The 13397-nt window shown below is 33.1% G+C and overlaps 1 protein-coding gene across 1 annotated transcript in view; it reads right to left on the reverse strand.

Moving 5' to 3' along the window:
- LOC130234612 (E3 ubiquitin-protein ligase MYCBP2-like) overlaps positions 1–6610 on the reverse strand; it is a 30374-nt gene extending 23764 nt beyond the window's left edge. The window contains exons 1-2 of the mRNA XM_056464856.1: positions 5955–6610; positions 552–627 (exon numbers count right to left, since the gene is read on the reverse strand). Coding sequence (XP_056320831.1) covers positions 552–627; positions 5955–6229 — 351 coding nt within the window. The 5' untranslated portion in view covers positions 6230–6610. The remainder of the gene's footprint in view (positions 1–551; positions 628–5954) is intronic.
- Positions 6611–13397: the final 6787 nt, after the last annotated feature.

Raw genomic sequence — 13397 nt, forward strand, 5'->3', positions numbered from 1 at the left:
TGAGAAGTACCCTGGATGACCTACTACTTCCGGCGAGATTCTGAAGTGTGCATTAGATGGAGGCTGTGCTATACCATGATGCACAGCGAGATAATTCATGAATGGAAGTAAAGCGACGCAACTGTAGGTCACGTGAACCTGACAAAATGGAGGATGTAGTACGTCCAAGTTCCATAGAACACACTTTACTAACGGCTGAGTAGTACATTTAAATTCAAACGTAGTACCTACTGAGTAGTAGGCAATTTCGGACACAGCCCATATATAATGGCCAAACTGAAAGATTTAAACAGAAACTGGTAACATAATCATTGTTCCTTGAAGTTATAGATAGCATGTTGATGATAAATATGTTTATGCTTTCGAAATTATGGAAAATGAAAGGAAAGTGAAAGTCTAATAAAGAAATACACACAAATTCCAGCAGATTTCTTCAAAATTATAATGTAAATATGGAAATTATGCTACCAAACATAGCTTTTAATCCATATAACTTCACAGTTTTATTGGGAGAACAAAAGTGTAGCAATGAACAGTATTGAGAGTCTTACCTTTGTTCTTGTTTTTACTTTTGATTTGACTTTTTGCCTCCTTTTTAGTTTCTTCTTGCTCAAAGCTTTCTTCCCCCTGAAAAAAAAAAGAACCGTGTCAGTTATCAATATACACAAATTAACACAAAGCTCAATGTAGATAAAATCATTCAAATGGTTATTAAGTCTGGTTTAAACTGCAGCTTTTGGTGGCCAAGAACTGTCTGCTTGTTTTGACATGCTGTTCAGAGATTGAGTCGCAATAAAAACAAGAAGAAAACCTGTACTGCAGTATTGGTTTAAAAAGTGTCCAATGTGTCAGTACTTTACCTCATAAACAAAACTTATTTTTTAATCTGGAAGACTGTAAAGTTTGATATCCTGAGAGTGTGTAGATATCCTTTACCCTGAAACTGCCAGTTAACAAATAAAAGTTGGCAATTTAGTGTCCAAAATAAATAAGACACTGAGAGAATGGACTGCTTTATTAGTGTTTTTAGGGCCGAGCGATACACTGAATGTTAGCATTGTAACTGAAATTCTTTGCTGACAATAAAAGGAAAATATTTCATCACATATATAGAGTACAAAGTTTAGCTTTATGTTTGTATACACACATTTTTCATTTTTATATTCAGTTTCATTTTATCTTTAGTTTAATTTTAGGTTTGACTAATTTTCATGCAGATTTTTCATTAATTACCTGCTACCACACCGCTACTATGCATTGTTACATTAGCATTCATTTAATGTTTATCTATTTAGTTCTTTTCATTCACCTTTCCTATTAATACACATTTCTGCCTATTTTCATTCTACTTAAATTAATTCATCTGGATAACGAACATCTTTAATTGCAACACTTAATATTTTAAAATGCATTATTTTACTTGAGCTTTATTTATATCAACAAATCTGAGAATGATTTACGCTGTATTTGGGCTTCAGGATATTGGAAAAATCTGATATTGCAATATTTTATTTTTCTGCGATAAATGTTGTGATATGAATACAGTTTCACAAGATTTGATAGCTTTCTAGGGAGTCTAACAGTATTAAAGTACAGAAATTGCATTATCACAATGTAAGATATACTTTTCTTACTTTGCTTTGTCTCGTTCTAGATCAAGTAAAAATTTGTTTTTACCTCCAGAAAAAATGTCAAAATTGAGTTTTTCCTTAAAACAAGCAAAAATATCTGCCAATGGAGTAAAATAACCTTGTTTTTGCGTTGAAATGTGGATATTTAGTCTAGAAAAGTCAAAAATGTACGTTTTATGCATAAATTCTAAATAGTTAAATACAATTAATCTTTTTTATACCTCCAAACATCATAAATTTTTGTCCACAAATATTTTAAACTGTCTTGAAATGCTAAGCCATAGGCCTTAACATGTCACTATTATGTTTAAACAGTTTAGCAGTGACTCCATAAATCTATAAATCTATAAATCATGTGTTATGGTTTTCATATAATTATAAATGCTTTCTTATTTTATTCAATTTCTACTCCAATTATTTCATCTGGACAACAAACAACATTTTCAGATTCAAATGTAATTGAAACATTTAATAATTTAAAACGTATCATTTTACTTCAACTTTATTTATATTAACAAATGTATTTGACAGTTGCTGTTTAAGCTGAGAATGATATACTCTGTATTTGGGCTTCACGATATTGGAAAAATCTGATATTTATATTTTATTTTTCTCAGATAAATATTGCGATATGAATACAGTTTCACAATATTAAAATCGCTGTATTTAAAAGTCTTTTTGCATATTTTGCATAATCACAACATAAGATATACTTTTCTTACTTTGCTTTGTCTCGTTCTAGATCAAGTTAAAATATTTAGTTTTTACCTTAAGAAATGTCTAAATTAATATAGTTTTTCATTAAAACAAGCAAAATTATCTGCCAATGGAGTAAAATAATCTTGTTTTTGTGTTGAAATGTGGATATTTAGACTAGAAGTCAAAAATGTACGTTTTTGCATAAATTCTGTATAAAAAATTAAATACAATTAATCTTTGTTACACCTTCAAACATCTTAAATTTGTCCACAAATATTTTAAACTGTCTTGAAATGCTGAGCCACAGGCCTTAAAATGTCACTCTATTATGGTTAAACTTAGCAGTGACTCTAGAAATCACATGGCTCCAGGTCAGCTATAATTCTATAATTCATATCTTGCAATGTGACAATTGCGGATGCGCACAATGCGATATCGATGATGAAACTAGGGCTGTGCAATCAATCGAAAATTCAGTTTTGGCTTCTAACGATTATGAAAAAACATTAATCGAGATAAACGATTATTGCATTATATACCGCCCCTTTCCAGTTGTACACATTTGTTGCTCTGCAGAGCTCAGTTTGACATGAAAATGACAAAGCATGTACTGTAATGTAACGTTTGCAGCACGGGATGCACATCATTCATTGATGTACAATCAAATCATTCATGTTTTTAAAACCGCATGCTGTTGTGTGTGTATGCTCGCTCAGACTCAGAGATGAGCAGAGCACACACATCTAAAGTCATCTTAATGCGAGCGCTTTAATGGTCAAATAGGTGTCAAAACGCGGTGTTTTGTGATTATTCATATTAACCCTCATTTATGTAATAAACAAATGAGTTGAGAATGAAAAGAAAAGTGAAAGTGAAACCATAAATCAGAACAGTACTGCTCTTAAAGTGACAGCGCGCAATATTCCTGCTGACAACTAGTTTTATCATTAACAAACAACAAAAGGAGAAAATCACTCACTGCTCTTGACTGAAGGTTTTTTGTAGCTATAATTAAAGTTTTTTTCTTACAGTAAAGATGCTTAAAACACAGTTTGTTTTATATTTTTATTCTATTGTATTTATTTCCCTTTCCTTATTTACAGGGAGGAAAATAACTATATATACAGTTGAAGATAATTAGCCCTCCTGAATTATTAGCGACCCTTTACCCCCCAATTTTGGTTTAATGGAAAGAAGTTTTTTTAAGCACATTTCTAAACATACTAGATTTAATAACTCAATTCTAATAACTGATTTCTTTTATCTTTGGTGTGATGACAGCATATCAAAAATAAAATATTTTACTAGATACTTTTCAAAATACAAGCATTCAGATTACAGTGTAATTCAAAGGCTTAATTATGGTAATTAGGCAAGTCATTGTATAACAGTAGTTTCTTTGGCAGACAATCAAAAATATATATAGCTTAAGGGGGCAAATAATATTGACCATAAAATAGGTTTCAAAATATTTAAACCTGCTTTTATTCTGGCCAAAACAAAACAAATCAGACTCTCAAGAAAAAATATTATAGGAAATACTGTGGAAATTCCCTGCTTTGTTAAACATCATTTGGGAAATATTTATAAAAAATAAAAAAAATTCACAGGAGGGCGAATAATTTTGACTTTAACTGTAATCGTTTTGAATAATCGTGATTACAATTATGACCAAAATAATCGTGATTATGATTTTTCTCATAATCGAGCAGCCCTAGCTGAAACTAAATATTGTGCAGCCCTACTCTGTATATTTCACAGTAATAAACTTAGAATGTCATACATCACATATCTTAATAGGTAAACAGAACATGTATTCATCATTCTAAGTTGTGGTTTCAACATGCATTTTTAATAAGCATGTATTTTAACAGTAAAGTGCTCAAACAGCAAATGTTAAATGTTAATAAAGCAAATGTTGGTCTTCCTACATCTATTTAAATATGCCTAAACACTGTAAAATGACACTGTTTGTGAAACATGAGCATTTGTAAATAACCCAAACCCTACAGTGCAAACCCAATACAAGGAAAACGCTTATGAAACAGCAGGCGATCCTAGTTTAATTTTCAGCAGGAGAGCTGTGCGAAGCTGCTATTATATTAGAACCTTTTGTGGGAACCGTGTTGAAGTGCTAGTGCTTGTGTAGAGCAGTAAACAAAAGAACAACAGTAGCTGATTATATGCAGCGAAAAGTGAAAGCACAGAGGCTGCTTGTGATGAAGGGCCTGAAGGTTGGGAGGGGCGTTCAATGGTTCAGAGCACTTTGCATGCTATCAACACTGGTGATATCATAAGTGGATGGCATCGGTGTTCACTATGAAAGCCTTCAATACATGTTGAATTTTTGTATTACATGTTTTAGAACTGTATTTAAGAAATCCAAATCTACAGCTTAATTTCATAAGGAGCTGAATATAACTGAGCAGGAATGTTTTGGTCAAATACATAAATCCTGATAATTACCATGCATAAAGAAGCAAGTAAGGATACAGTAATTAGAATGTTTTTGCAACATATAATACGAGAAAAAAAATTCAAATATCAGAATATTTTAACTAAACTTCGGTCATGAAATCCTTTTTGTTTTGAAACAAAAAACTTTAATTGTTTTGGTGATTTGATTGACATTAAAACAACTTTACAACTCTAAATCTTACTAATGAGTTAGCTCTATTTATTGAATCTGATAAACATGCAGTTATTTAAGAAAGAAATTCTCCAATTCCTAAATTTAGCTGAATAAAACGCAAAATAGACTTTTTAAAAACAATTTATTCTTTCTGCAAATGTAACTGAAAACGACTATTAAAGACTCTGTCAAAGAACATGAAAATAAACTTTGATGATTTGTACAGTGAGATCACTAACAACAAATTGACCTGAGGTAAATCACGTCAAGTGTGTGTTTCTCTCTACAGCAGGGTGACGTCAGGCAAAACAGAACCCAGCCCTTCGCATTAATGAGACAGCTCTGAATATGCCGTACTACATACATATGTGATATCGTTGAATTAGTAACATTAAAAATAAAAAATAAAAAAAAACATGTAACGTGAGCTGGTGATTAATATCAATCTGCTAAAACAGCAATTTATTAAAGGGGGCTGACATTTACAATTTGCCAGTAGCATGGCAATATTTAAGCGAGTATTAAAGTTAATATAATTGATATATAAGGATTAAGCCTTCCTTTTTTATAACACATTAAAGCCAGTGAAGCTATAATCACAATTTAATTTAGCCACGTCCTATTAGCACAACTTCGCTTTGAGTCAAAGCAGCTGGTTAACAACTATAGGTATCGATCTGGTTTTGCAAACAGCTTTAAAACGACATTGCTGTCTATGACAGCGCGGCGATGGTGTTTTTAAAGGGTGCACAAATGAAAAGCGACACAAACTGAGCTTTTCCGTTGACCTGGATAAAATGAAACGAATGTTTAAGCTGCGCTAGCTAATGCGATCTCGCTAAGGAAGTTAGCAGCATGCTAACGGCTACTGCTGTTTGGGCTCAAACGAGCTGCTCATGTATAACCCAATGGGTTTTGTTTACAAACACATCCAGCTGCACGCCATCGCACCCTGTTTCTCGTCCAGAACCGAGCCGGTAAATCAGACCCACCTGCCGAGGTTGAGCCCCTGCTCTTTGTCGTTGATCGCGGTGGTGTAAATCCTCCGGTACCGCTCCGCCAGTGCTCGCCCTGAGAGAAGAAGCTGGTAGCGGCTCCGACAATCCGAGCGGGCCCCCACAACTGCACAGGAGCCCATCCCTGATCCGATCGGTGCGAAATCGTTTCCAGCTCCGGGCATGACCCTGACACCCAGCCCCATGGAGTGGGATGAGGAGGACAGAATCCCGCTTCCACCGGCACCCGCTGCCGCAGCAGCACACATCATCGTTTAGGGGAACAACGCATATATTAGATTACACTGTCAATCAACAGAGCTAAAAGTCCCAGTCGCACTCCATAAATCCTCCCCGCAAACCCGCAAAACGTCCGGCGAATTACATCCGAGTATCTCCGATTAAAACGACGTTTACGGTTAGCCGCTGTGCTGCGACTGCGAAATACGCGTCCCTTCCTGCGCTGGATCGACCGAATCAACCGTTATTTCCCCGTTTGCAGGCGATCCAACCACGTTCAACTGGCCGAAGTGTAATAAGTCAAATGCGCGAGCTGCCGTCCGTGCCCTGCGTTTGTTCCTGTTGTTTTTCTTGACCCCGTAAAGACAGCACCCCTAGTAGCGCTGCCATCTTAGCTTCATCATCCTTCCCTGTTCATGTCGCTGACTGTCAAGCATGCTGGGATACATTCCCATCCACAGCACACACCGGCTGCGTTTCAAAGCGCAAGCACTTGGCCTACATAGATACCATTTGGCCGCGCAAACGAAGTTTGTGAACGCGCATACAAGTGTTGTCTTGTTAGGGGACTCGTTAGAATTTGAAACGCGACTGTAATGAAGCAGCCGAGTATAACGCCTTCAGAAGCGGTTTAAACGCTTTATCGTTTGTTTGTTTATTCTCACTGAAGAATTTAAATTTAATGCAGGATTATATAAAAACACTACCAGCACGGTTATTTCATGGTAAATCTTACATACATCAAATATGTATGGTTATTATGCCATGGCAATACTACAGGCTATGAATTTATGAGTATATTGTAATATTTCTCCTGTTTTGTAAGCTCTGGTTATGCGTGAATATTGTATTTAAGCAATGGGCCTATATTACAAAAATGCTCTATTCTGAATTAATCTTATGTTGTTAATAAATTAATTTATTCTATATGCTTTAGCAATGCACTTCTCCCAAAAATGCAATTTATTTAGCGTACCACATGCTAATTGGACAACAAAATGATACGGTTACCAACATTGTTCATGGTTACGGGTTTTGTATAACATTAGACTGATATTATAAAATTAACAATTTGGGTGAACTGTCCGAAAATAAACTAATAGTAATGATATCCCAAAATAACTCATCATTTTAAATAATGTGCTCAAACTGTAAACTTGTTGTAAGAAAGTGTTTCCACAGATTATGTTTCTGCATGTTATCTGGCATAGGCCTACTGTTTCTGGTATAGGATTACCATAAGCTCCCTTAACAGTGACCTTTATTACAATAGATCTAAGGATGTAACCTTGGAGAGCAAAAGTAAACATGCAGAAATTAAAAATATGTATCAACCCAAAATAAAATATAAAAATCTAAATATATTTAATGTAAATTAAATGTTTTTAAAGAATTATAATAAATAAATAATAATATAAAAAAAACTTTATATGAAGATAATACAATATTAGCAAATTAAGTTCTCTAAGTTTTAAGTAGCTACTCTTAATGATAACGTTTCTTAATATTAATTGCATTTCATAAGAATTCTGGATATATGAATTTGTATGTAATATAATTTGTAACAGTACAATACATTCAATTATTCATTCATTCATTCATTCATTCATTTTCTTTTCGGCTTAGTCCCTTTGTTATTTAGGAGTCGCCACAGCGGAATGGACCGCCATGTTCAATTATTATATTAATATTTTTATTAATACATTTTAAATATTAAATATATACAGTTGAATACATTCTTCAAGAACTGTCAGTAAATTTGTCAACAAATAATAAAAGTAATAAAAACACATAAAAGTAAAATATATTCACAAAAGATATTGTTTAAATATTTGTCCGTGCATTAAGCATTTTACTTTAAATAGGTTTAAAGACAGTAGACATAAGGATAAAATTACAGCATTCACTTTGAATCTTTTATTTATACAATCCTAGAATACATTTCAGCTTTTTGTATCTGCATAGATTTCTTCTCAAATGTTACATTTCTCTTAATTTCCAACTGTGTTGGTGAGTATAAGTTTATGGTAAACCCAGCAAACTTACGTTTTTATGTAGTTTTTAGACATAAGTGAAACTTTTGAAACCAAAACATATGAATGAATGAACAAATAAATGAATGAATAAGTAGTATGGATAATGCTCAGCAAATATGAGTAAACCCCCTGCAAATCGCTCATTTAAATTAATATTTTCTATAGGAAGCTGTACATTATTATATTTATGCATATACATTAATTTAGTCAGTTCTGAAGCCAAATCTGGAGCTAATCTAACAAAATAACTTACAATAATGGTTCAAAAATTAGTTGCCCAAATGTATATGTTAGGGAGAAAATTTAAATCAATTCTTTTAAAACAAAAAATAACAAAAATCAAGAGAAACAAAAAATATATACAATTTTGTTGAAATGTAGTAATTTGTAATTTTGTTTTGCAATATTTTGCATGAATTTAAATGTTTTATCTTTCCATTTCTAAAGATGTTCTGTGACAAAAATATTATTTTAATACATATGTCTGTTTAATAAATCTGTTTTGTTCAAATGCACCAATATATATTACTATTGTTCACTGAGAAATGGTTAAAAATATTAATTTTCAAAATGGTTTTTACTTATATATGCTGAGCACTTTATAAATAAATAAATAAATAAATAAATAAATAAATAAATAAATATCTGATGCAGTATTTAGTACAAAATCTACCATTAAATGGTATATTATATTATATTATATTATATTATATTATATTATATTATATTATATTATATTATATTATATTATATTATATTATATTAAACCCAAACTTTGTTTGTAGGTTTTAGTGAAACTTTTGAATCTAAAACATATTAATTAATTCCTTACAGTATGAAGTTTCTTAATGGATAGAATAAAAATAAAATATAAAAATGTATCGGATTTATATTATTATATTTTTTGTACATGTATTACATCATTGTATGTTATATTATTATATTATATTATTTTATTTTTTATTATATTATATTATATTATATTATATTATATTATATTATATTATATTATATTATATTATATTATATTATATTATATTAGCACTATTATGCACCACTGATATTATCTGCTGGTAAGTGAGACAAAAATAAAGACTGTGCATATACTGTATGTACATGAAACGAGAAGAGAGATAGTGAAAAAAATGTAAGGTGACAGAAATTGCTTCAGACAGTACTTCAATGAAAAATGCCATTTTCCCTCCTCCCTTCACTGTCACAGAGACAGACAACGGTTAGGGTGGTGTCAGCAGCAGTGAAGTCATTTATTCTGCAATGAATCTCAATTAGCATGTAAGTGTAATCGATGTGAGACTCCTCGGACACCTTCACTTGGGTAGGGAGTCAATTTCCCCCAAAACAAATCTCGTAAATGGAAAATGGATAGGGGTCTTGACAATATACACAATATGACAAGGGAATGAATGTGCACAAAACCTGCCAAATTAAAGTACCGATTACAATTATTTTAAATACAAACAGATAGATCAATTTTATTTTTAATTGGAAAGTAAGAACGCGGTAAATCAAATAATTAGTATGCAAATATGAGACAAACTGGAAACTATAATCGAAATTACATTTCTTTTAAATGTTTCGCGCCATCTAGTGGTGATTGTCTTTTAATTGCTACAAAGCTGTCAGGTTATACTGCAATAACCCCTTGAACATAAATATTGTAAATTAATAAAATGTAATAAAACAATTTTTTCCAAGAATATTTTAAATATATAAAAACGTATATGCACTAGAATAGTTTTTCATGGAACAGGCCAGCTGCAGACCCGCAGACCCACATTCGTTTCAGTACACACAATCCAGGACACACGATCTAGGCAGGGGTGAACCATATATGGACGGATGTTAATGTTATTAACGTCTTCTCGGACCTCGTCATCAATATAGTGTACACAATAGACAATAGTGTATACTATTTCACAAAAATTGGCGCTACCAATAAAGTATTTAATTAGTAAAGGAATAGTTCACCCAAAAATTACAATTCAGTCATCATGTACTCAACCTTTCTTTCAAACATTTATGAGATATTTGCTCTTTTAAACACATGAGATATTTTGAAGAATGTTGAAAACCTCTAACCATTGACTTACATAGTAGCCTATTTGTTTTGTTTCTACTATGAGGTTCAATGGTTACAGGTTTTCAGCTTTCTTCATTTTTGTGTTCAACTCAAGAAAGAAACTCATAAGTTTGGAACCACTTGAGAGTGAGCAAATAGTAAGTACATTTTAATATTGGGTGAACTATCCCTTTAAGATAGGGCAACATGAGAAAGTCCTTTCCACTTGGAAGCCTAGATACCTACTTGGAGTATTGTGTGTCCTAAAAAGTTTGTAGAGTGTATTTATGCAAATTATTCCCAGAGCAATCGTGTAGTGGTCCTTTTCCCCGATAGAAGGCGCTGTAAGCTTTATCGATCACTTGAAGAAATTCGGACATGGAGAACCGAACCACAGTCTTTTGTTACAGCTGTTTCAAGTTAATCACTCACTAATTGTTCGTGCAAAATAAATCTATTGTATGTACAATGTCTTAATTCCTAAATTTTACTTTAAAATGTAACTTCCTACAATTATATTTATATAAAGCACACTAATTTTTCCTTATTTTTAGACTAATAAGGTTTAACTAGTGGTTATAGGGCTATGGGTCAGTTTTTCAATTTATGGGTAAATACAAAAAACTATAATTATTATTAGAACATTTGATCTGCTGTTTTCCGTAGTGTGATTTATACCGAGTTTAGATCAGTTTGGCATACAAATATTAACATATTTATTATTATAATAGTATATGAAACCAGGTCCGTAACATACCTATTGAAAGGGGTGGTTCTTTTTTTCTCAAAATGTGGAGATTTTTGCAGTTATTCTCCTCAATTTCTATTAAATTATTAGCTTCAAATACATCATTTGTGACATTTTAAATCTTTGCTGCATTAGCTTGTCAGATGGTGATCATAACCACACTTTTTGATGATATAACAAAAATATTTCCTACAGTTTTATCAAAGTGCTTACAATACTATTTTACCACAAAACGTTTATTTAGAAATGTGCATTTAAACTGTAAGCTATTACAGTATTATAAATAATGCTGTGTGATTAGATCTTTTAATTAAAAATTTTGAATCAAGAATAAAAATACTTGTTTTTATGCATCCTGCATCATTAAAAAACAATTAGGAATCTGTTAAAACTTTTTAAAAACCAACTAAATCATATTAAAACTGTAGTCTGTAGGTAAATAACAAACTGTCCAGCTCATTTCAAATTAGTAAATTTGAAGAATTAAAAATTAAATTTGTCTTAAAGCCTCCTTCTATCGATTATTTTCACAATATATGATGGCATACTGTCAAAAATGGGACACATCTGAGCTCATATAGACGCCAAATTCTGGATTTTGTCAGTGAGGGGGTGGGTCTTTCGAACCGCCTGAATACCCCTCCCCCTACCCCCGGCTATGGGCCTGACATATGAAACATCAACATTAAAACAAAAACATTAATTCATTTTCTTTTCGGCTTAGTCCCTTTATTAGTCTGGGGTCGCCACAGCCGAATGATGTGCCAACTTATCCAGCATATGTTTTATGAAGCGGATGCCTTTCCAGTTGCAACCCATCACTGGGAAACATTCATTCACATTCATTCACACACATACACTACAGACAGTTTAGCCTACCCAATTCACCTCATGTCTTTGGACTTGTGGAGGAATCCGGAGCACCCAGAGGAAACCCACACCAACACTGGGAGAACATGCAAACTCCACACAGAAACGCCAGCCTAGGCTCAAACCAGCAACCTTCTTGCTGTGAGGCGAACGTGCTACCCACTGCGCCACCGTGCAGCCCTAAAACAAAAACATATTAAATGTATTGTCTCTGGTTTTCTATTTAGAAAAGGTGACCTTACTTCTGTTTGTTCAGATATGGCTTATAGCACTAATGCCTCTTTACATTCTTCTGAAATTCAGTGAAAGAAACACACACACACACACACACACACAATGCTAAAATGTTACACAATGCAAAATGATTCACTAGTCCACACTGGGTGCATCATAATTCAATTAATTCAGTGCACTTATTGTGTGTACATACATGTTTTTACACATTTCTTAAACGTTTAAAATGTACATCAGTATATATAATGGATGCTAGTAATTGCAATAAATCTGTATTGCTCTTATCATCTTACCTCTAAATCCACTCCTCGAAACTGCAAAAAACCTTACACATTGCCCTAAATACAGTTTTGACATTTAGGATGGCATGGTAGCTCAGTAGTTAGCACTGTCGCCTCACAGCAAGAAGGTCAAGTCCCGGCTGGATTGGCTTTTGTTTCTGTGTGGAGTTCGCATGTTCTCTCTGTGTTGGTGTGGGTTTCCTTTGTGTGTTGCAGTTTCCCCCACAGTCCAAAGACATGCGGGACAGGTGAATTGAATAAGGTAAATTGTCCATAGTGTGAATGTGAGAGTATATGGGTGTCTCCCAGTACTGGGCTGTGGCTGGAATGGCATCCACTGCGTAAAACATATGCTGGATAAACTGGCGGTTCATTCCGGTGTGGCGACCCCAGATTAATAAAGGGACTAAGCCGAAGGAAAATGAATGAATGAATATTTGACATTTTACAAGTACACAGTAAAGACACTAATGTGGGTAAGTTGAGATAATATTTGTGTTTGTGTCTTATGTTAAATCTTATTAGCACAACATTTCCTTAAATAAACACAACTATTGTTTCAGCACTCCTTCAAACCTCGTATTTTCAAATATTAATATTTGCTTAAAAAACAAGGCATGCTTTGTGAAACGGAAGCAGCAGAGTTTTTTGTATTGTTTTCTGCATATTACACACTTCTAAACTATTGAATAAGGGTGTGAAGGACCGGTGTCACACCCGACAGACATACTCTTCATATTTGCTGTCAGACATACTGTACTTAGCTTTACAGAGAGAGAGAGAGAGAGAGAGAGAGAGAGAGAGTTTTACTTGACCCACCCAAAACAAATGGCAAACCAAACAAGCCACATGCTTCAGCAACAACACATCTACTTATTTTGGGACCAATAAAATTTTTTATTATTTAAATTGATAATTTTTAAGACTACCCACAAAGCAAAATTTCTCTGG

This window comes from Danio aesculapii, chromosome 9, assembly GCF_903798145.1.
Source record: "Danio aesculapii chromosome 9, fDanAes4.1, whole genome shotgun sequence".
Taxonomy (NCBI): Eukaryota; Metazoa; Chordata; class Actinopteri; order Cypriniformes; family Danionidae; genus Danio; species Danio aesculapii.